General features: G+C 40.1%; 1 protein-coding gene across 1 annotated transcript in view; it reads right to left on the minus strand.

Annotated features, from left to right (window-relative positions):
• Window positions 1–11431: 11431 nt before the first annotated feature.
• LOC139689907 (proton-coupled folate transporter-like) overlaps window positions 11432–27371 on the minus strand; it is a 37373-nt gene continuing 21433 nt past the window's right edge. Inside the window, exons 6-9 of the mRNA XM_071587026.1 lie at window positions 26158–26259; window positions 24527–24748; window positions 20545–20701; window positions 11432–12337 (exon numbers count right to left, since the gene is read on the minus strand). Of these exons, the coding sequence (XP_071443127.1) occupies window positions 12277–12337; window positions 20545–20701; window positions 24527–24748; window positions 26158–26259 (542 nt within the window). The 3' untranslated portion in view covers window positions 11432–12276. The remainder of the gene's footprint in view (window positions 12338–20544; window positions 20702–24526; window positions 24749–26157; window positions 26260–27371) is intronic.

Genomic DNA, 27371 nt, shown 5'->3' on the forward strand with positions numbered 1-27371 from the left:
TCGAGTGAGCAAACGAGTTGGCGTCAGTTTAAGGATTTCGAATAGGGATCCCAACAGAATCCCGTATGAGTCATCAATTAGAATTTGAAGTTAAACAAGTAATAAACAATATTTTCTGCCAATAAAGCTCTTATTGCGTCTCGTATCCAGATCCTCATACGGCACGCGTTGGAAGTAGGGCTAGTTTTCAGAACCACCACCCCGATAGAAGTAGGTGGGACTCTAATCCCAACCAAGGCGAATCTCCGCAGACCAATGGTATTTTACAAGGACATTGTGTTCCTCAAACGTAAGGCAAGGAATTACACGTAGAGTAATTTTTGGGAGAAAATTTGATCCTTTTTTAATTACTGTGCTCCCGTTTGTCGTAAGACACGTTTCACTACCAATAAATCATTAAATTGGTGCAAATTGAATAATATTAGTAATTTCCCTTGGTTTTCCATTCTGCTCGCCATGGACTCGAAATCCTTCGGGCGGACGCCATGCGAACGCGTTAGCTAAGAAGTCGTTCGCTGGGCCATTGACCGTCTTTTTTGATTCAGGGTCTTGGGGTGAGCTAGGCAGATTAAGAATGTCGCTCAAACATCCTCGGGGCAAGAAGCGACCTCTCACCCCGGAACCAAGCCGAACTTCATCTGCAGCCGAGAATGAAGAATCCTTCTTCGTCGAGCAGAAGCCTCTTGGTACATCCGCTTGATGGATTTCTTGACGAAGAATTCTTTCTCCACGTCAATCATGAGGAAATGAAGCGGGGTAAAGTTTTATGGTCCGGGTCAAACCTTCGAAGCAAAGCATGGAATTCGCGCGTGGGCATAAGCTCGATAAATCATGCAACAATTTCAGAGTGTAAAAATCATTCGCCTTGACTGGGATTCGAACCCAGATCCCTCAATATCCGGTCGAGTGCTTTAGCCACTTAAGCTACCGAGGCGTCCTCTTAAACTCTGAAATTTTTGGGCTTTTAAAGGAACAATTTCTTTGGAATTTGTCAAAGTATAAACACCATAAGTGTTTAAAGTTGGCTTTAACCTCGTGGACTGTGGCGCGTCGCGCACGACTACGAATGCCTGTGACATTTTATGTACGGTATTTCGTCACAACATCTTGTTCCTTTAAAAGCCCAAAAATTTCGGAATTTAAGAGGACGCCTCGGTGGCTTAAGTGGCTAAAGCACTCGACCGGATATTGAGGGATCTGGGTTCGAACCCCAGTCAAGGCGAATAATTTTTACACTCTGAAATTGTTCCAATGAAATGCACATTAGCGGATGACTCCGTTAAAAGTTACTGTTGCGGCATCTCCCGCAGTTTCTTTGGACTTCCTCTCAGAAGGTCTTCCGCCGCTGCAGCGAAGACCTTCTGAGAGAGAGAATTCACGATAAACGTTGGAACCTCGACCGCCTCTCCGAAGAATTGTACTATATTCATTTGGAGCTGGCTGCCACCCTACAAGCTGACGATTGGGACACAACCGAGCGGATTACGTACGACTCTTCCCGAGCCAGTCTAATGGCGACGCGGGAAAAGCAAGTCAACAAATTCAACAAACTTCATTGTAAGCAGCATCCACTGACCTCGATTAATGGGGCTGACAATGGCCAATCGGTTGTGAACTTGACGGACCTTCATTTAGATGAAGCCACCCTCGCAGTCTTATCTAAGGGTCTGAACTTCGCTTTGACCCCAAGGACGATACCACTTGAGAAGATCATCGCGGAGGTAGAGTCATCGATCCGGAGACTTCCGAAGGCGGCCGCCGACGAAATCCGAGAAGATGTCGCACGTATCCTCCAGGGCGCAAAACCACCAAGATCAAACACCATCGGCAAAGAAAGGAGAGCACTGAAGGAGCTAAGGGACAACGAGAGTATAATCATTTTACCAGCTGACAAAGGCAACGCAACAGTCCTGATAAACAGAGAGGATTACGAAGGGAAAATATCGCTCATCCTCAGCAGTCCGACTTATAGGAAATTGAAAAGCGATCCGACTGCCAAGACGGAGAGAAGCACAAGGGCTATCATTAAACGATCGCTTATTCCAAAAGAAGAGCAACGACGCCTGCTTCCGACTGCACCGAAACCACCGAGACTGTACGGCCGGCCCAAAATTCACAAGAAGGATGTACCTCTCCGACCGATTGTGAGCCAGATTGACGCTCCGACTTACCAACTCGCCAAGTACTTGGCGCGGTCTCTGCAGGACCACGTCGGACAGACACCCAGCTTCGTAAAAAACTCGACGCATTTCATTGACGTAATAAGAAACATCACCATCCACGACAACGATCTCATGGTCAGCTTCGACGTTGAATCGCTTTTCACCAGCGTCCCTATTGAGGAATCGCTGAATATCATCAAGGAACTCACCTCCCGCGGAATCCCTAAGGACTTTCCAGGATTGGTGGAGCATTGCCTCCGCAATTCCTTCTTCCTATGGAATGGTGACCATTACGAGCAGACGGAAGGAGCTGCGATGGGCTCACCCCTCTCCCCGGTTGTGGCCAACCTCTACATGGAGAGCTTCGAAAAGAAAGCACTGGAATCCTGCGACAAGCGGCCCTCACTGTGGCTAAGATATGTCGACGACACTTTTGTCATTTGGTCACACGGAGAGGGAGAATTAAAAAAGTTCCTGAAACATCTGAACTCACAGCATCAAGCCATCCACTTCACTATGGAGGTGGAAAAGGATCATCAACTGCCCTTCTTGGACGTCATGGTGAAGAGAAATAAAGGGAATGGGAGGCTTGGACACAGAGTATACAGGAAGCCTACTCACACCGACCGCTACCTTAATGCTGCATCGCACCACCATCCCAGTCAGAAGACCTCACTGGTAGACACACTTGTCAACCGAGCATATAAAATATGTGACTCCGATTCTATTGCCAACGAGAAGAAACACTTGACAAATGCCCTGCAAAGGAATGGATACAGCGCTCATATGATCCAAAAAAGGGCCGAGAAGGAAGAAAAGAAGAGACAAACCACCGCTGTTCCTGACAGGGAGGAATACTCCAGACCACGACCGAAGGCTTACGTCACCATCCCCTTCATCGCAGGGACTTCGGAAAGAATCGCGAGGGCTTTAAGGAAACATGATGTGGTGACCAGATTCAACTGCGTCACCAAGATAGCTGACACCCTACCCGGACCCAAGGATGGAATTTCACCGTTAATATCAGAAGGCGTGTACCAAGTGCCATGCTCCTGTGGCAAATGGTACATCGGTGAAACGTGCAGAGCGCTGAAAACACGCATGAGTGAACACCAGAGGGCAACCAAGGCCAAACAGTTTAGAGCATCGGCCATCGCTGAGCACGCCTGGAGTGAACCTGGACACTCTATTCTGTTCGACGACGCTAAAATAATAGCGAAAGAAGGAAAATACTTCCAGAGAATAATCAGAGAGGCCATTGAAATCGTTAAAAGGCCGGAAAATTTTAACAGAGAGGATGGATATCCACTCCACAGTGCGTGGAAAAGAATTATTCCGCGCAAATATGAGGACGTTCCCTGATTGGCCAAGAAATTTCCCGGTTTTGGCGCCGGATTTTTCCTATATAAGACGGGACAACAAGCTTCTTTTCATCCTTGACCTGAGGACGCCAGCAGGATAGCTGGCGAAACTGTTGTACATTTAAACGACATACGCGGACGCAGCCCGAAAAATGTGGAAATCATTAATACTAAACACTTTCATGACAATTTCAATGTTAGAAACAATAAAAAAGATTATTGGAAATTTATCAAAATCAGAGTTAGTAGTAATTTTCTTGTCCATAATTATCTATAGTTGAAAGTTTATTCGAACCCGAGCAATTTTCTTCGTCAATTACTTTTCCGTACCTTAACGGACGTATATAAATAGTTTTTTTCAACTATTTTATCAACTCTTCTGGAAGATGTCAACTTTTATTTTGTGGAGTCATTCTTTGGCTGGCTATTACTGGATATGATACAGGTATTCTATGGTATAATCTCTTGAAACTTTTCTTGCATGACCTTCTCTAAATATTTATTTAGTGCTTGCCGGGCTTCTTCAGATAATTTTCATACTGGCAGTAGAACCGATTTAGTAGTGCCTCCTCCATGAAATAAAACTCTAGATATTCCATGAGGCAAATAAAACCGCCACCAAGAGATTTTATAATCCAAGCCGTTTTCATATTTTAGAGTTGAAATGTATTCACATCAATTTTAAAACCGCTTACAATTGTTTTCAAATGAAAGCATTCGATATGATTGTCTCTCCGTCTAACCTTTAATCGAAGAAGCTGGAGGGTCGGCAAAGAACGCGGCTGGATATGCCAGTGTAATTGGCTGCATCATTACCATAATTGGTAATGTGAACCAATAATTCAATCTCTATGATTATTATTATCATTAGGTAATCTACCGGTTAAGGTAGGTTTTTGGATGGACACAGCTACTAAATAAATATTTTGTGACTCCTAACAAAATGCAAAATCCAGTCTCCTCCTCTATATCAGGTCCCTCTTCATTTCTGAGTACTTCCTTCCTGCCTTCATCCCGTCCAACATCCCTATCCTGCTCATTCCCTTTCCTCGTTTTCCTTACATTCTCCCTTCTATACAGTCTTCAACATCCCACTGCCGGTCAATACCCCCTTCATCCACTTTCCCTGCCTCCATAGGATTTCTCCCAACAAACCCCTCTCTTCGCCCACCATACAAAGTACTTCCTCATTTTTTTTCTTCTCGGTCCACTTCACCTTCTCCATTCTTCTCCACACCCACATTTCAAAAGCCTCCAGTCTACGTCTATCCTACTGCTTCAATGACCATGTTTCCGCGCCGTACATAGATACGCTCCAATATTCCGAAGATAAAGGTCACAATACCTTTTTGGTTGTATTTTTCTCCTGTTCCTCTTCAAATGACTGATGTAAGTGATACTACATCCAGCCGATGTTGCAACAAATTAATTGCATGCCAGGATCCAAGGCAATTATCAACCAGATATTTTCGACCGATAATGCTCCTTTTTAAAAAAAGTGTAATGCTGAACCGGACGCAGGTCAGTCAAAGAGAGACCTTAATCGAGGAAGTAAACCTGACCAAGTTCAAGGTGAAGGCTGGGAAATCTTGGCGGAACAAAAAACTTACCATAAAAATGGCGCCTAAATGACCATAAACAAAGCACACTTACTAAGCGTTCGACACGGACAGGGTGACATATTCGCGGCAACGCGGAAGAAAATGAGTCATCTGAAGGGTTTTTGAAAGAGTCCCAAAGCAACCCTCATCTCTCACGGAATTAGTCCTTGCGGGCATGAACTGCAAGTCTTGAATGCCTTTCACATATTTAGTAGAGGCACTTTAGACTTGAAATAGTGTCGTAGAATATCAGAAAAAGAATAATAAGCCGAAGCATAACAGTCAAATTCAAGGAAGATATAATAGAAAATGGCTATATCATGTGAGGATAATAAGGCTGATATCGCACGCAGCGGAAGTTGTTCTCAGGATCATCAATACAAGGATAGAGAGCGAGGCAAATGAAAACTTTGGGAAAGACCAGTTTGGGTTTAGGAAGGAGAAAGGTACGCGTGATGCCATTGCAGTAATTAGATCACTAATCGAGAGGATTATAGAATAAAATCAGGAAGTATTTGCCTGTTTTGTAGAATCTGAAAAGGCGTTTGATAGAGTGAATTGGGAAAAACAAATGAGTATATAGAAGAAAATAGGAATAGATTGGAGGGACGGGAGGCTAATCCGCAACCTGAACATGTCTCAGACTGCGCAGGTGCAAGTGGGCAGTGTTAGGAAGATGTGAAAGGCAGTAAGACCTAAAATATCTATTGTCCCCCAACCATCTCTCGCTTAATATTCTCCAATTTCCCTGTCCTCATCATTTTCCTAACATTCCACGTTCCTATTCTAACTAATTTGGTCTTCTCCTGCGTCTTCCGTCCTGCTGCTGCCGGTTTTCCCTTGCAAGGGTTTCGTGGGATGACGACCGCGGAAGCCTTGCCTCCCCCGCTGCTGGGCACGACACATGGTCGATTGGGCCGAGCCCCGTGGTTGCCAGGACTGAAAATCTCTGTATTGTCCATCATTTAAACCTTGGAAATGATAATTGAGGTGCTTTCCCGTTGCCTTCCTCAATAGTATTTTTAACGTGAAACTATCACTTACTGGCCGCCCCACTGGGGTCAGAGGCCATTGCAGCCGCCTCACTGAGGAAGAGACGCTGCATGGACTACCTTTCGTCCGGCTCCTAACCTTCGACCTATGGGTGACCCTACCAGGAGCAATTTATATTACTCCCGCCAGCACAGCTCTAGGGGTCATCGGAAGGCACAAGCCCTTCAACCACAATGGTAGGCTTAATGGTATGTGCGGGGAGATATATATATACATATATATAAATTATTTTTATTAGGTTATCTACATCTGGCTAGAGGGGAGCGGAGATAGGCAAGGAGGGAGAGGGAGGAGGTGGAATTGACACAAAATCTGAAAATAGAACAACATGCCGCAACTATTGCGTTTCTCTATTGTGTGTTATTGTGTATTGTACTATTCGGCACTTCCGTGTTACGTCTACGAAAGCATATATATATATATATATATATATATATATATATATATATATATATATATATATATATATATATATATATATATATACACATTCAAACACGAAATCCCGCCAAACGGCGAATAAATACTCATATGTACAGAAACAGATATAAGGAAAAGGGATAGGAACACATATAAAGGACGAACACAATAAAGGTAGGGAAGGCGGAATCGAACGGATCACAAGAGTAAAAATATTTCCTTGACCGGGACTCGAACCTCGGATCTTTCCACTTGCCGAGCGGATGCTCTTAACCACTTGAGCTATCGAGGAAACGCAATTTACCCTGAGATCCTTGGGTCTAATATGTCGCCAAGCGCCCCGATTCTTTAGCCAAGAGATGGCGTCAGGGGACTGTTTCACCCACCAAAGGAGAAATAGACAATACAGAAGAGGAAAGGACAGTGGGTTAGAATTCATACAACATAATACAGGAAAGGAACAGTGCGTTTCAGTTAGACCCACGGATCTCAGGGTAAATTACGTTTCCTCGATAGCTCAAGTGGTTAAGAGCATCCGCCCGGCAAGTGGAAAGATCCGAGGTTCGAGTCCCGGTCAAGGAAATATTTTTACTCTTGTGATCCGTTCGATTCCGCCTTCCCTACCTTTATTGTGTTCGTCCTTTATATGTGTTCCTATCCCTTTCCCTTATATCTGTTTCTGTACATATGAGTATATATATATATATATATATATATATATATATATATATATATATATATATATATATATATATATATATATATATATATGCGTATACAGATGCACGTCATATGTACACGTTCAAGATAACAAATAACCTATACAAATTCATGATAACTACTAAGTTCTGGGCGCGCATTTAACATAAGGTGGGCTTTATTGATGGGAAATACAGAATTTACTACAGGGTGTGTTCCGAAAGTAATGGAATTATTTTTTAAAGTAATAAAGTAATTTATTGAACATATTTGCACAAACAGCCGAAATTCCTCTACGCTTTTTTCCCAGCGACTCTGCCATGACCGTTGCGAACCCTAGATTGCGTCTTCGGGGGCCTCTCGCAAGATAATCCTCATGGTTGATTGGGTGTCTGTGATCGAAAAACGGGTTCCTTGCACGCGGCTGCCTTAGTACGAGGGAACAAATAGAAGTCTGCTGGGGCGACGTCAGGACTATTTGGGAAATGGGGCAGCGTTGTTACCTGGTGTTTGGTCAGGAACTCGCGGACTCGAAGCGCGCAGTGGCAAATTACTTAGGCACGAGCTTGGTGCACTTTACTCATCGCTAAATCTTCAGTAACAATGCGAAATACAACAGTGGACGATAAATTCAGTTCATTAGCAACTATCTTGATACTCAAACGACGGCCAGAGTCCAAATACTATCGAACACGTGTATATTGTTGTCTGTTTTGCTGGTTGACGGCCGCCCAGACAGCGGTTTTCGCCGTTAACCTCTTCCCAGCCCTCTTAAAAGGCCTTAAAGCACCTCGATCCTTTTGAGTAGGACAGAGGAGAGTTTCCGTAAGCCTCACGAATTATTTTGTTGGTCTCTTCAAGAGTTTTTCAGTTTAGCATAAAACTTAATCGTTTAACGTTGCTCGATCGTTGATCCATTTTATTCGTGACACGGTCGGCACGCAGAGATTTACAATATCTGATGTCCTGCCGTTTCCACTGCTTTTAGACCGCTGAGACTGGTTTCGTGGCAATGCTTAGCATCCTCCCCACCTAATCCAAGTGGTTTGATCCCACTCCGACCAACAGGAGCGGCACGGGAAATCCAATTGCATTACCTTCGGAAAGCACGCTGTGTATTAAGATCATCAAGCATAGTTTCTAGCAAGTAAATATCTAAAATAGTTGTTACACAGCATTTGCAATTCTTATGAACAAACGAAAGGACCCCAAATAGCCTTCTCCATACCAGTTGGAACTTCATTCCCTTCAGCTCTATTAGCTGGTATATACTAGATGTTTTCTCAAAGTAAAACCTTAACTCCACAGAGCATACCTACAATGAAGACTTACGAGTTTGACTGAGTAATACAGGCAAATTTGCCAAGTTACGAGATGTTAATATTTCATCTAAATTTTCATCTCCTTTGCATCCAAGTTCACTTCAGTCAGAGCTATAAATTCGACTATGAAAACTGCAAGCATGATATAGTTGAGAAGAATCATATCAGACTTCAAGGCCATCAACCGCCTGGCAGTGGAGGAATAATTCCACCAGTTCTTATATCCCTCAATGGACTTGACATGTCCATGGGGCCCTGGGGCAGCACAGATGTGCTGCAATGGTCTTGAAAGTAACCAGCACCATGGTGGTGTCATGCATGTGAATGTGTTATGATTGCACCCCAGCTCGTGTTGTGCTGTGTGCTTAGGACGTCCTTCCAGCACACTACAACGAAACCCTTGGTTTCACATTTCAGACTCACTAATTACTGATACAGAAAAGCAAACATCAGCTCCTTTGATGGCCCATTCAAAACTACATTTTCAAAGAAACTTCTATACATGTCGCTCATCAGTGTACTTCTTGAGCAAGATCTTCTGCTTGCCTCTTCTTGTTTTGATTTGAGAACATCTGATGTCAGAGATGAGGGGAGTGAGGTCTAATTTTAAGTTGAGGTCATCCACTGCCCTTCTTGCTACCTGGAATAAAAAGTCCCTCGTGCCAGCACTCCTGTGCTCGCTCACAAGAAATGACAGGGGATCTGCACTGTGGAACACTCATCATGCTGTGACCAGGGCTACCATGTGTCATGGAGACATTCCAGATTCAGTAGCCCTCTACCCCATGGATTTTGAGGGAGAAAAATCCTGGTGAGAGAAGGCTTAGGATGAAGACTGCAATGGATAGCCATCATTTTCCTTGTTCCCTTATCAAGAATCTGCAACTCATTGACATTCCACTTCATGAAGTAGCAGGTGTAAAGCAAAGAGAGAAGAGCAAACCTGTTCAAGGCTAAAACCTTGTTCTTTCGAAACAGCTCAGGACTCCAGATACAACTGGGTGTCTGTCTGCATTAGGCAGTCAGGCCTTCCTTCACTACTTTCACCTCACGTATATGATGCTAAGGAATGCTAAGATATTCAGATGCATTTTCATCATCAAGATGGCAGATTTATCCATTGCAAATTCCACACGTTCCTTGGTGCCTTGGCAGGTGTGCCCAGAAATAAGTTCCACATCTTCCGACAAAACCTTAACTCTTCCCTTCACCAGTTGGCACGTTGAACATTTGTCCAACCCATGCTCCAACCCTAAAGCATCACTGTATTTCCACACAGTTTCCAGTGAGAGGTCTTTTGCATTGATGGCGTAAAACTTTAGATCATGCATGTTCAAAAATGGGTGACCTCATGCTTCATCTTTGGTGGGAAATTTCACAAATGCCCTCTTCCAAGCTTCAGTGAAAGTGGATAGAGCTATTGCGTCGAAATATACATCAGTGGTGCATTACACACTCAATTAAAACAGTCTGCTTGCCAGATGGAATGGCAAAGCATGTTTTCCAGAGTGATAACAGGTGTTGGATTCAAGAGACAACCTCTGGATGGGCTTTCATCTAATTCAACTTGGTGATGATCCAGCTCACGTGAAGTGATGTCAAGTGCTTCGTATTAATCCATTCAAACCATCGACCGGCTAAGCTTGTAGTGTACAATATTTTGGCACATACACCTTTCAATAAATGGGCCTCACCTCCCTACATCTGGCGATGCCCTTCTACGCCCTCCTCCCACGCTCAATGAATGTGGTGGAGAATAAGATCTTTCAGGTCAGAGGTGAGCAGCTTGCATACGTGGTTGAGGCAGGTTATATGTCACTAGTTTTTGGGATGAATGACTCTCCCTTATTTTGGTACCATAAATGTGTCCGTCATTCGGCCAAAACAGTGCAGACTCTGTACCTGACAGTAAGGATGAGAGGATTCTGATGAGGCATTAATGGTTGGAAGAGAATTCCTTCCATTCCTTGAGCTGAGAAATTCATCTTGCTAGAGAAGGCCTTCACTTCCCATTCTCTGATGGTAAGGGCTCCTCCCATCACTGTTGGGTGGTGATCACAATACTCTTTAAAGAGGGTAAACGCTTGAGTGTCTTCATTAAATGGCCTCATTGTAAATATCTTTCTACCTCTGGGACGGATGAAATGCACTTAACAACATGAAAAAGAGGTTGGAAACGGTGGGACAGATGAAGGAAGAAGGTGGCGTTTTCCTGCCTGGCCTTGTTCATTTTGACCAGCTTATTCTCAGCCACAATTAATGCTTGCACCCTGTCCACCTCATGCTGCTTCATGGCCAACAGTACATCCTTGTACAGCATGCAACGGTGTGATCATAGAGCATGGCGTATCACTAGATCAATGAATTTAAGCCATTAAATTAAGTGTTCCCTCTCAAAATTAATTCTCAACACGTGTTGTCTGGTTTGCATGGGCTTAGCTTCGAGCTGTTTCAGCCAAGTCAGATCTTTATCCTCCCCAGAGATATTCATTTGAGAGGAGTCATTAGGTGACTAATGCCTTTCCAGTTCTTTTGCCGCATTGTAATTAATATTAAATATATTTGCTATTAAAGTAAGATTCTTTCCATTTTAAAGACAAGGAGAATATTTGCCCAAGTTGCCAGCCGTTCCAATGCAGTGGGTTAAAATGAAGTGAGACAGTTGCGTATCAGCCTTTGTCACCGTAAAATTATGTTTATCTACATAAAACAAACACCCCAAGCATTAATACAAAATCTATGAAACAAATTGTAATTCTGCAAAGGTTAAATAATGAAAAAACCATTAATTACAGAAAAATTAAGTCATCAGGTGTTAATCCAGAAATAGTATTTGATATAAATTTATAAGAATCATTAGAGAAAAACAGACTCGTAAACCAATAACAAGTATACTTTTTATATAAAAAACAATAATCCTCACAAAGGTCTACCTGTGCATAAAAGTGGGGTACCAGTAAAATCTCTTTTTGGGTGGAGATCAATCTCAATTTCTAATCTGATTTCATAGGCAAAAATGTCCCAGGGGGAAAAGAGTAATTTCAAAAACAAATTACAAATGTTGAAATGGAATTGTTTCCATAATTCGGGCTGTTCATGTTCCATACTTGATAAGTGGTCAACTCATTGTACCTTTATCAGTTAGAAGATTGAAAACTAAAGGTATAATGGTCCTTACACGATGGCTATAATCCCAAGCAATTAAGAATTTAAAGTAGCAATTAAATGGTTAACATGGTCCTAATTAAAAGTTCAACCCTCATGCCAGCATGAAAGAGAGAGGAAAGAGAAAGAGACATAGCCATCCATACTTGAAAAAATAACAGCTTCATATTAGGAGGAGCAGTCAAATGAAAACCTAACGGACAAACACACCAGACCAGTCCACATACCAACAAGGATTAACAATAACCCACCAACTGCATGTGCCCCTGAGTTGTCGGAATGCAGTTCTCCCACCACAGCGATGGCATTATCAATGCGTAAAAACAGCATTGCAACCTTATGCGCCGACTGGGTGGGCTATAATGGGCGCTCGGTTTTCATTTGAATGCAAGTATACACATCAGTTCCAGCACCTTTTGATCTTTCAGAGTCCGATGTAGTTTTTGTTGATTAATAATTATGGTTAATCTGGAGTCTGTTCCATGACATCACTCTAGGACACTTCATCATTTGCCTGCTCCAAATTTCCACCATCCAAACATTGGTGAACACCACTGAAAAATGAATGAATGCATGGTCACTTTCAGAACATCACAAGGAACAAAACAATATACTTAAACAAACCTAACACGAGATATATATACATATATATGTTTTTTTAAGGTAATCTACCGGTTAAGGTAGGTTTTTGGATGGACACAACAACCAAGCAAACATTTTATTACTCCTAACAAAACACAAAATCCATCATCCTACTCTATATCAGGTCTCTATCACAGTCTTCAACATCCCACTGCCAGTCAATACCCCCTTCAGCCACTTTTCCTGCCTCCATAGGATTGCTCCCAACAAACCCCTCTCTTCGCCCACCATACCAAGTACTTCCTCATTTGTTTTCTTCTCTGTCCATTTCACCTTCTCCATTCTTCTCCTCAACCACATTTCAAAAGCCTCCAGTCTACGTCTACCTCTTTTATCATTTCCTCTACATACAGATTGAAAATCAACGGTGATAATGAGCAACCCTGCCATAGACCTCTTTCTAACACTGCCCATCCGGACTCCCCGTTCCCCACTCGCACCTGAGCAGTCTAAGACATATACAGGTTGCGGATTAGCCTCCTGTCCCTCCAATCTATTCCTATTTTCTGTAATATACTCATTAGTTTTTCCCAATTCAGCCTATCAAAAGCTTTTTCGAAATCTACAAAACATGCAAATACCTCCTGGTTGTATTCTATATTCCTCTCGATTAATAATCACATTACTGCAATGGCATCACGCGTACCTCTCCCCTTCCGAAACACAAACTGATCATCCCCTAAGTAATCATTTGCCTGACTCTCTATCCTTTGGTTTATGATCCTGAGAATAACTTAAGCTGCATGGGACATCAAACTTATTGTCCTATAGTCATCACATAACGTAGCCTTTACCTTTTTCGTAATAGGAACTAAAACTGATCTAACAAAGTCTTCCGGCCAGATTCCTTCCTAGTAAATACTACGAATCAGCCCATGTAGCCTCTTCCTCCCACATTTTCCTAAACATTTCAGTAGTTCCGTGGGAATATTATCCACCCCCACGGCATTATTTAGTTTCATCTCTCTTAATGCTCTTTCTATCTCATCGTCAAGCATGCCTGGACCTAAGCTATTGCCTCTAGGTCTTGTTCCTTTTCTATGTCTAACTTTGTTGGTCTAAGTTCTTTACTAAACAGTTCTTCTATATACTCCTTCCATCTCTCTTGGATCTTTCCTGCGTCAAATATTATCTTACCCGCCTTATCTCTAACTGCTATTATAGATCTTCCTTTCTTACTTCCCGATAAAGATTAACTCTTCTGTACAGCGCACCGATTTCACCCTTCCTCTGCGAACTTTCCATATCCTTGCACTGCGTCTTCCACCATGCTTCTCTTGCTTTATTTGTTGCCCCCAAAATTTATTGTTTAACTCTTAGTACTTCATTTTGCCTTACTCCATGTGTACATTCTTCCATTTTCTCCTCTAATCCATCTTTGTAATCATTTCATCCATAATCCATGGTTTCCTGGTCCTTTTCGAATTAACGGTTCCAATAGTGTTTTGCGGCTTTAGACAATCCTTCCTTAATACTTCCCCATTTTTCTTCAATAGTACTCAGCTCTTTGCCATCCTTCATGATTTCCTCTACAGCCTGTTGGTACTTCTTCCTTTTCAATCCGTTTAATGCTTCTACGTTCTATTTTCTAACCTGCCGCCCCTGCCTTATCTTTTTGAAATGGACACTACATTTCATAACAACTTAATTGTGGTCAGAGTCCACACCCGCTCCCGGGAAGCTGTGCAAATTTATCACGCTGTTCCTAAACCTGTGTTTAACCAGGATATAACCTTGCTGATACCTTTCTGAGTCACCTGGCATTTTCCATTTATACCTGCGTCTTTTGCGGTGTCTAAACCAAGTGGTGGTGATGACTAACCTCAGTTTCCTGCGGAATTCAATTGCTTTCTCCCCGCGGTCATTCCTTGTGCCTAAACCGTAGTCCCTGACCTCGTCACTATCTCTTCCTTCACCTACCATCGCATTCTAATCCCCCATCACTATCAAATGTTTCCCTGCAGGAACACACGCGATTATGCCCTCTAACTGGTCATATACTATCGACCTCTTCTTCTTTATGGTTGCTCGGTGGCATGTATACCTGAATAATAACCAACTTCGTCGGTTCTACTGTTATCTCTACTAGTAGTATTCTATCCGTTACCTGCTCTATGTTGACTATGCTTCTTCCTACCTCTTCATTTAATACTATGGCAACCCCTCGTTGGCTCTCGTCCCCGCCGCTGTATATTATTCTATACTTATCACTCCAGTAATCCCCACTATCTTTCCACCTCACCTCGCACCTAAAATATCTATTTTTCCCCTTTCCATCTCTCGCTTAACATTCTCCAATTTCCCTGTCCTCATCATTGTCCTAACATTCCACGTTCCTATTCTAACTAATGTGGTTTTCTTCTCCTGCGTCTTCTGTCCTGCTGCTGCTGGTTTTCCCTTGCAAGGGTTTCGTGGGATGACGACCGCGGAAGCCTTGCCTCCCCAGCTGCCGGGCACGACACATGGCTGATTGGGCCGAGCCCCGTAGTTGCCAGGACTCAAAATATCTGTATAGTCCATCATTTCAATCTTGGGAATGATAATTGAGGTGGTTTCCCATTGCTTTCCTCAATAGTGTTTTTAACGTGACACCATCACTTACTGGCCGCCCCTCTGGGGTCAGAGGCCATTGCAGCCGCCTCACTGAGGAAGAGACCCTGCATGGACTACCTTTCGTCTGGCTCCTAACATTCGACCTATCTGGAATGGGTGACCCTAACAGGAGCAATTACTATTACTCCTGCCAACACAGCTTTCGGGGTCATCGCAAGCCCTTCCGCCACTTCAAGGTTGTAGTCCGGGAGGGTTTTATATATATGTCATATAATTATATATATAAACACAGATAGAGATTTTTAAACTATAGAAACACAAAGAAAGGACACTCACACATGCTGCTTTAACGTTTCAACAGCACGGCCATTGTCATCAGAATGGTGTTCTCAGCCCCTATTCACACCATGCAACCGCCCACGCTGCAAATGCTGCCATCTCCTAAGACCCTCCCCCTCACTTAGTACCAACTCCCAACCGCTCACCACCTGAACCTCAAAAAATATTATATATCGCCTCTCCTGTAACTTCCGCCCTGCCTTCTACGTGGGCGAATGCGCAACCGCACTTTCCCTCTGCATGAATAACCACCGATATTCCACCAAATCTCCCACCTTTCTTAATTTTCCCATCCCTACTCACACTGCTTCCCACAACCAATCTTTTGACGACTGCTTCTCCGTTTCGGTGATTGAAATCCTTCCCAAATCTGCGAGTATAATAGAGGTGAGAACCCGCGAGATGGCGCATATCTGGGTGATCCAGTCATTCCAACTGCCCGGGCTGAACCAAGCCCACTGAATGCATCATATGGCTGCCTACATATCCCCTCCCACCCCATTGTTCATTTTCTATTGGTCCCCTACCTCCCCTTCCCTCATCCCTCCCCCGCACATGTCCTCTCCGCTCTTCCCCGAGAACGCCATCCTGATGACGACGGCCAAGCCGTCGAGACGTCAAAACCACATATTGTGAGTGTCCTTCCTTTGTGTTTCTATGGTTTAAAAATCTGCATCTGTGTTTATATATATATATATATTTTCATTCACATGGAAATAGTTATAAGGCTCATCTCCTCCTTTTGGCTATGCGTGCCACGAAATGCACTGCTCCTACCCTATATGACTTTGATTGATTGCTTTCCCAACTGTTCTTTCCTCTTATGTCGTCCATTTCTCCTTTGGTGGGTGAAATATTTACCTAGAGCCATCCCCAGGCCAAATGATTGGGGCACTCGGTTGCATAAACTCCCCACAGATTTCAGTTCAAATTTGTTTCTGTGATAGCTCAACTGGTTGAAGCATTGCCTGGCAAGTCGGAAGATCCGGTGTTTAAGTCCTGGTCAAAGAAATATTTTTGCACTTGTGATCTGCTTGATTTCACCTTACCCACCTCTCCTGTGTTTATCTTTTGTAAGTGTCCCTATCCCTTTTCGTTGTTTATATTTCCATGTGAATGAATATTTGTCAGCAATTTCAAACCAAATCAAAAATTTGTCAATTTCATGTCAAGCAAAATAAATGGGAAAAAGTAAATACATACATCAGTCAGAGTAAATATTTCAAAAGTCAAGTTTTCAACAATAATAATGGGCAAACATAAAATGAAAAAATATTGCGAAAAAAGTTCAGAAAATTCATGAGATTACAATAGCATTTTAAACCATGAGTCGTAATTCCACATTTCAGGTTAATGTGATCTTATTAAGAGTTTCATCAAAGCTTTCTAGAACAATACTGTTAAAAATTGACTTTCATAATATAATTATACCTATTATTTGATTCTCAATGAATAATAAAGGTAACAGTAATAGAGTTAAAGATATGTTGACAGGTCATTCAAAACCATACATTCAACACGATAAACTATGCATCTATATTAAGTGACAACACATGCTTATAGCTGGATTAAAATCTGAATTCATCAAATCAGATGGCAGTATGTTACCTGTTAGAATATCCTTGTTTGATTTTCTGATTTCAGATCTCTCAACCTCTCTCATGCAACTGCAACCAATATCCCTTCAACACATTTGGAAGTGGGCATATTTACAGTTGCATATAGTTGCTTAGAGTTCTTGGAAGAATCTTTGCGGGATAGGTGTAACAGAATTATAATGTGTAACAAAGGCTTTTATGGTGATGTACTGATAACACCAAGATTATCAGGCTGCTCTCATCTTGATTTCTTTGGGTTGGGATGACAAAGTCACTGGCAATGCACTCAGAATCTTCATATCAAATGTGAATTGTGAGCAGAGTTTGACTTCTACATTTCGGATTCCTATCTTTGAATATATTTCTATCAAATTCAATTTCGACCTGAAGATGCAATTGCAATGCCAACAAAACTATAATTCACTCAATTAGACCAATCTGGGAGTAACACAATGACCTTGGTGCATTCTGATTGCACCGTACACACAAAACTGCAAAGGAGAAGAAAAGCAACATTGAACATTTTAATAATTCTCAAGTCGTAGCTACTGATGGTAATATAAATAATAAAGAGTAAGTTCCTAAGATGACACTGCCATACTCTTCTATTGCTCGCAAAGGAAATTTTCAGGCACCGCCTATGGAACCGCATAGCCCGTCATGCAATACGAAAAAAGAAGATGACTAGGGATACGCCATGGTTCCATGCATGTGGAAACCTTGGCCGAAGCTGATTGTGGGGACGGCAAACTCGGGCAGTTATTTTACTGGCCTGTTCAGAATGGTCCACTTGCAACTCAAAGGAGACACGACAATTGAAGCAGTTTAAAAGTGTAAATCAAACAAAATACTTGGCAAGTACTTTTAGATAAAGCAGCTGAAGGTATCTAGAAGCACCCACACCTCTTTTCGTTTTCTGTTGCTGAAGACAAAAGATATGGTGGAAAGTTCCGGCTTTTGGCCAAAACATGTCTGTAACAGCAGGCATTATTTTCTGAAGGCTCGCCTAACCTCCTCAAAGGGTTAATCAAAACTAGTCAGCCTTTTACAATCACACAACTTATATTCAGTGCCTCAGGAACAAAGTAAACCTTCTGGAAGTGGCTATAAATGATTGTGAACCAGACATTTCGTGTATTACTGAGCATTAGTTAAATTATGAAGAACTAATGGTTATCTCACTCTCAAATTACTCTCTAGTGCCCTGATTCTGCCATACTACATATGAAAGTGGAGGTGCAACCATATTCATGCATAGCAGAATAAAGAGTAACATTAACTCAATTGACATACCTCTGAAGGAAGAGAAAACTTTTGAATGTGCAGTGTGTTTCCATGAAACTTCAGTGGGATTTCTCGCGCTCATCTCCATCTGCATTGATCACCAACGGGGGATTTTCAAGCAATTATCAAAAACTGGATCAACTCTTTTGCTCCTTATATGCAAACAACTGGCTACTCGTGTTGAAACCTCAACTGTAATCTTTTAGTTGACTCCCACCACGAATCCGAATCACTGAATTTGTTCAAAACTTGTGGCATGGAATGTTTTAATAATAATCCAACTAGGGTCACTCTCGCATCCGCCACCCTAATTGATTATGCTATGACCAACCTTAACCAAGAAAAAGTAGTAATAACCGTTTGTTACCTAGGTATATCAGACCATAGTATGGTGAATATAAATATTGAAATTAACCTACCAATGGAGAGCCTAAATGATGAAACTTACCTTTGGTGGTCTTTTACTCATGGAGCATTTTCTGCTCCTTCTACAGTACCACAACTGGGACATTGTCTATGACCTTAAGTCAGTGGACAAAAGTTTCAATTACTTTTATTCAATTTTCAGACACAATTTTGAATTGTGCTTTCCAATTACACATCAGAAAAGATTTCATAGAACAAAATGTAAGCCATGGCTAACTGATGAGATCCGTTACTACTCAACTATCCTTAAAAAACATGCTATCTCCAGGAAAAGTTCTATCAATCATGAACAAAGGTTACTCTACAAGGAATTTCAAAAGTACTACCGTAAGCTGATTTCTACCACTAAAAGTACTTATAATGATAATAAGTTACTTAATCCCCATAATAAGTGCAAAAATGCACGGGAAATAATTAATAATTGTAGAGATAAGAAAAATCTACAACTCCATCTCCCAAAACTTTGCAACCCTGAAAATAACACTGCCATAAGCTAATCATCTCTAGCTAATAAATTTAACTTAGACTACGTGTCAGCTCCTTGCCCAACTACTTCTCAAGCTAATATGCTTCACGCAAATGCACCATTGTTAATGTTTGCCAACCCCTGTTCTGAAACAAATCTAAAAACTATTGTCTCCACACTGAGAAACAAATCCAGGACAGGCCCTGGTGATATTCCTGGTAAAGTTGGTCACCATTGAAAGGCCTACCGCAACTGCCATATGTCAGGAAATCGACAGCATACTTAATTCATTAGATGCTAAATGCAAAACACTTGGAATGTTTTTTGACCTGTGGAAGGCTTTTGATAATGTAAACCACATTAGGCTACTAATTACACTTAATAGAATGGGAATTAGAGGAATTCAAGGCCTATACTGGCAGTTGCTCTCAGAAAGTAGTGTTGTCAGTAGATGGGTTAAAATATTCATCTGAAGCATACCAAGTTAACAAAGGTGTTCCACAAGGCTCAACCCTTGGGCCACTCCTCTTTCTGATATACATCAATGACCTCCCTAACTGCTTACCAAATAATGATGGAATAATACCAGTGTTGTACGCTGACGACACTAATGTAATAATATCAACACAAACATATCCCAGCCTTGAGGAAAAATCTAAGTCTGTCACACTTGCAATAAACAAGTGGTGTACAGACAACCTTCTAGACTTAAATGTAAATAAAAGTAAAATAGTATCCTTTACACGCAATAAGAACGTGTCAGATGATCTGCTGGTAAAAATCAATGACCTATCAATTGAGCGTGTGACAGAATGCAAATTTCTAGGTATTTCTCAATGTGCAAATATTTCTTGGGACATGCATGTAAAAGCCCAGTTCAACGCAAGCTCAGTTCAACTTGCTATTTATTAAGACACCTATGTGAGACTACAAGTAAAACTGCACTACTCAATGCATACTATGGGGAAATTTATTCAAATATAACCTAAAGTATAATATTATGGGGATCAGCAGCTATTTCTTAAAACATCTTTACAATGCAAAAGAAAGCTATTAGAATAGAAAATAACCTGGAAACCTCACAATAATCCGCCAAGGCCTATTTTCCATGAATTGAATTTGCTACCACTCCCATACATCTATATTATGTTTTTTTTTTATATATATAAAAATGAAACCTACAAATTAAACTAATTTAGAAATAATATTTTTGAATAAAACTGCTTCCACAGATTTCATTCAAAAATGTTAGTAATAGTTCCTCAATGATATAAGCTTAAAGCATTCCTATCGTGGAAGAGAAAACTTCACTCCAACACTTTTCAATTTCCCAGCAATGGGTGCAATAGAGTCCCTAGATGAAAGTGCTATTTATGCCATTTGTGAAGTCATCCGTGAAGATGAGGTATATAGAATCCATAATTTGCATGTCAATGAGTACAAAAATACTTACACCACAAGAAAAAGTACTGACAGCTGAGATGCAAGGGTGAGGAAAAATATAGCAGCAGGAAAAGTCTCCAGTGTGGCATTATACAACTGAGAATACATAATTCCAGAAACAATTGGCACAGCATTGTCTGCTGATGACAGCACAGCAAACACCCTTCCTGAAATATGCACAATAAATATATCAAATCATTATGGATGAAAGGGAACATGAGGAGAAGTTTTCTAAGGAAAAATAAGAAATGAAGACTATGAATTTCATTAAAAAGCTGAACTTGAAGATTCAAAATATGCTGATTTTAAAGAGAGATTAAATATCCATACTAAAAAGAAAGACTCATACTTTTCCACAGATTTTATTATACGGTACAACGCGTTTCACCGTATAATAAAATCTGTGGAAAAGTACGATTCTTTCTTTTTAGTATGGATATTAAATACTTCCACGAAGTGAAGCCTGAAACAATAGAATATATAGATTAAATAATTTCTATAAAAAATATTTTACCATATGTATCTGGACTCCAATTTTATTTTTTCTAAGTTTAAACAAACTTGATAGATAAGGTATAGCAGATTTTTCAGGAATTATATGCACAAAAAATTATAATAAATGTCATAGATGGCAACTTTAAAATTCTCATTGAGAAACTTTGTGCCCATGCTAGAGAATTAGGTTGTCTTAAAACCTAGGTGAGTAGCAGTTTTGAAAACCATAAACACAGTAATCAACCCAAGGGTAGGTTTGGTAGGTGATGGTAGAGTTCACCCAGTACTAAGCCCTACATGGTGTGCGAAATTCACACATCAGGGTGAGGGGGGCCAGTTCCTTTCCCTGCGCCAGTTATGGCTTCCCAGGCTTGGGTGAAGCTGTAGGTGCCCACATGGCTTCCTGGAAATCAAACCTGGTTCCTCTGGTCAGTAATCCAATGCTCTACCCCTGGTCTACCATGACCAACTAGCAGTATTTATACAGCGTAAAATCAGCAAATTAACAAAAAATCCAACTTCCACATTGAAATATTCTAATTAAATTTAAAATACTTCGCCTTTCCACATAAACTAAATACAAAATACTTCGCCTTTCCACATAAAATAAAGTTTATGTGGAAAGGCGAAGTATTTTAAATTTAATTTCAATATGGAGAATTTCCACCAAGTGACGCCAGAAACTGTTTCATTGAAATATTCTATTGAACTTTGTATTCATTTGAGCTTCAATTGAAATTCATTCGAAATTATGCAAAAAAATTATATGCATGTACTATACACATCTCTATAGTCCTAAAATCAATATGAAATAACCATCAATAATTCATTGACCACCTTTTTGTTTAAACTCCATTTATTCACTGCGGCTATTGATATATTTTACACTGAGTTACGCTGTTACTCAGCATTTCGTAAATCTCTGATTTAAAGAAGTAATGGAACTTGCGATGGGCTTAGGACAAGGCATCTCGATCTTGAAACAATCATTCAAGCTCTTGTATGGGGATATCTAGGAAAAAGGGAGGGTATGACAACCATGAATACATGGCATTAATAAACATGTTAATCAATAAATATATGAAAGTAAAAATGTGTATTAACAGCATATGCAATGAATCCAACAGTAACTTCTATTTGACACTACAGAGGTAGCATTTTATACTAATCAAAATTTAATTCTTGAAATGGAGAACTGAATTTTTCATATTTTATGAGCTTCTGAAAAAATGAACACATTCAACTACCTTCTTTTCATAAGTAATAAACCATAAACACAGTAATCAACCCGAAGGTCGGTATGGTAGGTGATGGTAGAGTTCACCCAGTACTAAGCCCTATATGGCGTGTGAATTTCCTGTGCCGGTTATGGTTTCCCAGGAAGATCTGGTACCCGAAAAATCACATAGCTTGGGTGGAGCTGCAGGTGCCCAGAGTGCCTTGCCCGGGGTTCGAACCCGGGTCCTGCAGTCAGTAGTTCAACGCTCTGCCTCAGGACTACCACATAAATAATTACTGAGTGAAAGTAATTCTTACTTAAATTGGCATTTAACCGATAAAAAGATGCAGAGCACATAATAATTAAATATTAATGCATAAATGTACGGTATGATAATGGACATGGGTGATATTTGAATTCAATGCATAAAGCTTTTGGATTGTGAATTTAATCATTCAATCTATTAGAAAATCTAATAGAATTTGGAAACTTTGCAGGTTCCAAGTACATATCCAATCACAGCAAGAGAGAGATAGTAGCCTGTTGATGGAGGCATGGTGGGTGACCTGAATGTAGGGAATATAAAGGTACATATATTGATGCGATTAGTTAAATCTAGTGAGTACGTAAGCTGCTACAACCATAGACATGACTAGGAAGAAGTTTTTCACAAAATATATTTTGTTTCATATATTTCTGTTTTCGACATTTAAATTAATTTTGTGGTCAGTCCTTCAGCATACTTCTCACCCTACATAATGGTTTGGTATGGGCAATCGCAAGGTTTCCATCAAGGTATAACAAAATAGGTATAAGAAATTTAAGTACTGCATATTTCAGTAACTTAATACAAGTTTTAACTTAAGAATAGTGTGAGTGGGAGATTTTGCTTTTACTATTGAAAGGATGGTGAGCATAATACTAATGATGTCTCTATCCAGAGTCACTCTCTCACAATGCTTTGCATTGCATTGATGTTTACACCACAAAAATTGAGAAGACAATCAAGAATGCCCAAGTCCTAGGCAGAGGAGGAAAATCCACCAGGGAGGGAATTGAAGCAACCTCTTGATTGGCAGGCAGTTCACTGCCATGTGAGAGGTGCATATATAGTAGAATGGCACAAAAGTTGGGGAATGAAATAGTTGCAAGATGAATGGATGTCCTATGAGTATGTACAATAAAATGAACTGTTGGGTGAAATTGATGGAAATTATCACTGCAGTCAGGAGTTGAAAATAATTTATGCACATGGCAGTCAGGGTGACGGCTTGATTCCGCACAACAGGGCAAAAATATATGTCAGGAAATTCAAGCGATAATAAATAGTATAATTTGTGTATGTGTTATGTAATAATGTTATACACCAGTGGGTGGTGAGATTGGAGATTTGAGGGATGAATTTCCCGAAAAATTAAAAGAAGTGTCAATGATTATTAATAGGATTATGCATGGAAAATTTATATTAAGAGACATGAATGTTTGGGCTAGTGTCAGAAGGGATGCTTATGAAAAGATGGAGGCCCCACAAGGCAACCCTTGGGTGAATAATAACAGATAGCACTTGTTTAATTCACATGAAAAAGAATATCCATGTATCATTTGACACCATGGACAGTTGGATCTCTAGTTATCACAGGAAAAAGTCGATTTTTTCAAATGTCTCATGCACAGTTTGACCCAAATTTTCAATGTTTGGGAACCCAAGATTTTTATCAGCGTGGGCACTTTTCATTTTCATGCTTTATGGATAGAGCATAAAATAAAAACATTCCATGATTTTTATTATCCACAGCTTACAGAATCATAATGCCATGGCATTTATTACAGTGGAATTAAGGCAATACAAATTTTTGGGACTGATATTTTTATTCCATCAAAATTATTACTGGTGCATAGTTTGACCCCTGAGTTTTGCTAAAAATTGTAATCTAAAAAAATTAAACGATACACGAATACACTCAGTATTTATCTTTAATACATGGTTTAGGCATCAATAAATCTATTTTTATACCTAAGGGACAGAGTGGTGATTGTGCAAGCATTATCGACATTGTCGTGCATGATAGGAGAGAGAGAGAGAGCATTAGCGAATGTCAGAGAGGTGCTAAATGCGGAGAGATCATTAGTTGATAGTTTATTGTTGAAACAAAACAGGACTATGATCACCCCTACACTATGCTAAGCTAAACACAATTTACCTAATACCATTAATTCCCTTGAAATAATATATTTTGCAAAATAAAATGCATTACTAAGAGCATGTTTTCATTCTTACCTCTTTCAGATGGTGGTACCAACTTTGAAGTCATAGATCTCAAAACAGAAGGGATAACAGGTGCAAAAGCAGCCAATACAGCTCCCAAGTAAAATAGGTCAGGATTTTTGGCCAAACCAAATGTCACTCTTGCACATGAACTTAAAACTGCTCCAAAGGAGGCGATCATTGTGTCACGTACACCAAGTTTACGACTCAGTAGGGGGAGTCCAACCAGTGTTGCTGCAAGTCACAGAGTTGGAAAATAGCAGCATTAATAGCAATAAACAATAAACAAACAATAAACATAATAAACATAATAAACAAATAAACATAAACAATATGCCTTTCAATGTATTGCAAGAAAAAAGATCATTAATCATGCTGTTATTGATTACAAATAAAATCATTATAAAAACCTCCAAATGATATATTAGGGAATATCGTTATTTTCATGAATTTCTTTTTAAATCTAATGATGTTCCGAAATAGTATGAAAGCATTTCAGAAGGCATAATTTGTTCAGCATAATCAAAAACTATCCTTAAGCTTGTTATGTACTTTACATACACATTCATCAATCATTTCTTTCCGTTTTGGCTTATTCACATCACACATCCTGGTAAATGGATTGAGAAAAAACCGATTATTCTAAAAAAGGACATCACTTTATATGTGAAAATCAAAGAGGCATCATCATACTTTGTCTGGGGCATAAGACTTATATTCCTTTGTGTGGCATTTCAGATCCCTTAAGGAATATACATATTAGTGAGAGAGCTAAATGCTATTCAAAATATATCATCTGAGAGTAACAGTGTCCTTCTGGCATTGACCTTGTGGCAAAAACACAAATGACCAGATATTAGTCAAAATACAGGATAATGGACAAGGTCCCCAAACAAATCATAATGAAATGGTATTTGTCTCAAATAGAAAAGGGCACCTAGCCACTCATATTACATCACTAACATGTACATCTGCACATCATTCTTTCATCTCTTATTTAATGTTTTCTTAAGTCCATGCCCTCATCATCATAATCCTAAAATTCCATTTCCTAATTTTAGTAGTGAGTCCTTTTGCCTGCCCTTTGCTGACCACCGTAATCTCCCTCCTCCCTGAGAGTTACCACAATTGGTTACTCTCGCTTTGTATCAATTTGAAGATACTTGAGATGTTTTCCCATTGCCTTCTGCAATTGCTAGATTTTTAATGAAACACCATCTCTCATAACGGCTGCCCTGCTGGATTCAACTCCAACTCCCTGGGGAGCAGATGTTACACAAACCATCCAATGCCTGATCTATTGCCTATCTGACCCATTGTCTTCCATCTGAATGGCATGGGTGAGCCTATCATCATTACTATGACCAGCAAAGTTCATAGTCTTCAAAACATGCAGGTATTCAAGAGTATCTGTCACTAATACTAATAATAATGTACCTATATCAGTTCAGAGTACAGAGAGTTTATACCATTAGTTTACTGCTAAAGTAAATTTAACCTCTGCAAGCATAGTTTAGTTTGCAAGGTTAGCATATATCTACGAAAAGAATACTCCGTTGCCATTAGGTAAATAATCTAAAATTTAAGACATTTACAGATGGTGAGATGAAGGAGCGCGGATGGATTCTTACAATGAGTCTTACCTGTGACGTACAGAGCTGACTGGATGGTTCTGAAATTACTGAAGGTTTGTACATCCCAATTAAATTCCTTCTGAGTGTATAGATATGACATATTCCTCTCATCTGAAATAAAATAATTTTCTTATCAGTGAAGAAAAATTCAGAAGAACTCTATCACAAGAATATGTACATACATACTTTTAGAAAGTACCTCAACATATGTATTAACGCCATCCCAAACATGCTCTACCCGTGCACTTCAAAAACATCACTTCAAAGGCTCCACCAGGCCAACCTATCTACATGCGCCAAGCCGGCTACTATGGTCGACGTGGGCATGACAGGAGGTCATGGTGCAACCCACAAGGGCTTTTTAGAGGATGTGACCCTCCTCCAGGGATTGTGACTGCTGTTCATTAATTTTTATATTCAAATAAATACTAATAAGAATAGGTTTGTATGAATCAAGTCATCTTTAAACATTTCTTTGCATTGATAATAAAACTACCAAGAAAAAATTAAACTTCATTGCCTTGCTGAGAAGACAAAATTCTAATCATTGTGTATCAGTTAGAGTACTCTCCCTTGGATAATCAGCAACATAAGTCATTGCAATATAATAACATCTTCTTGTCAGTAGTACTCAGTGGCTCTTTTCCCTAAAACCATTGCTGCATGAGGAAAAAAGTTTTGATCAAAATTTTACTGCAATAAATGAGAAGGTAATTTCACATAGAGAGATGGCTAAAAATATTTGTAGCCAGCTACTTTTCTGCCAGTGGCCCAAGAAAAATTAGCTGCTACTCATCTGTTGGAACTGTAAATTAAAAAATCTATTTATTATTATGCTAACTTGTATGGCTAGCTACTTATAGCCAACAATTTACTGACTAACCACCTTTATTTACTTCACAAAGTATGTCATAAAACTTTTTCAAAATGAGAAAATGCTAGTCTGAGGAAGGTGATATGGCACGATATTATTGGAATATATTCTCAGTTCAAAATGATTATGAGAGATATATTGAATTTTATACTTTGTACTTGTAAAAATGAGACTAAAATTAGGTGCGTAAAAGTATCACAAACATTCAGTGGAAGGGGTTGATGCTGCTCACTGAGGGATGGATAGGGCCGGAGCATTGAAACTGTAAGTATTTCAAAGGGGCCATTTCATCAATAATTTAAAAAATCAATATATGCATTTGTATTTGAGCAGGCAATGATGCCACCAG

Source organism: Hetaerina americana, unplaced genomic scaffold, assembly GCF_022747635.1.
Source record: "Hetaerina americana unplaced genomic scaffold, ioHetAmer1.1.p SCAF_29, whole genome shotgun sequence".
NCBI lineage: Eukaryota > Metazoa > Arthropoda > Insecta > Odonata > Calopterygidae > Hetaerina > Hetaerina americana.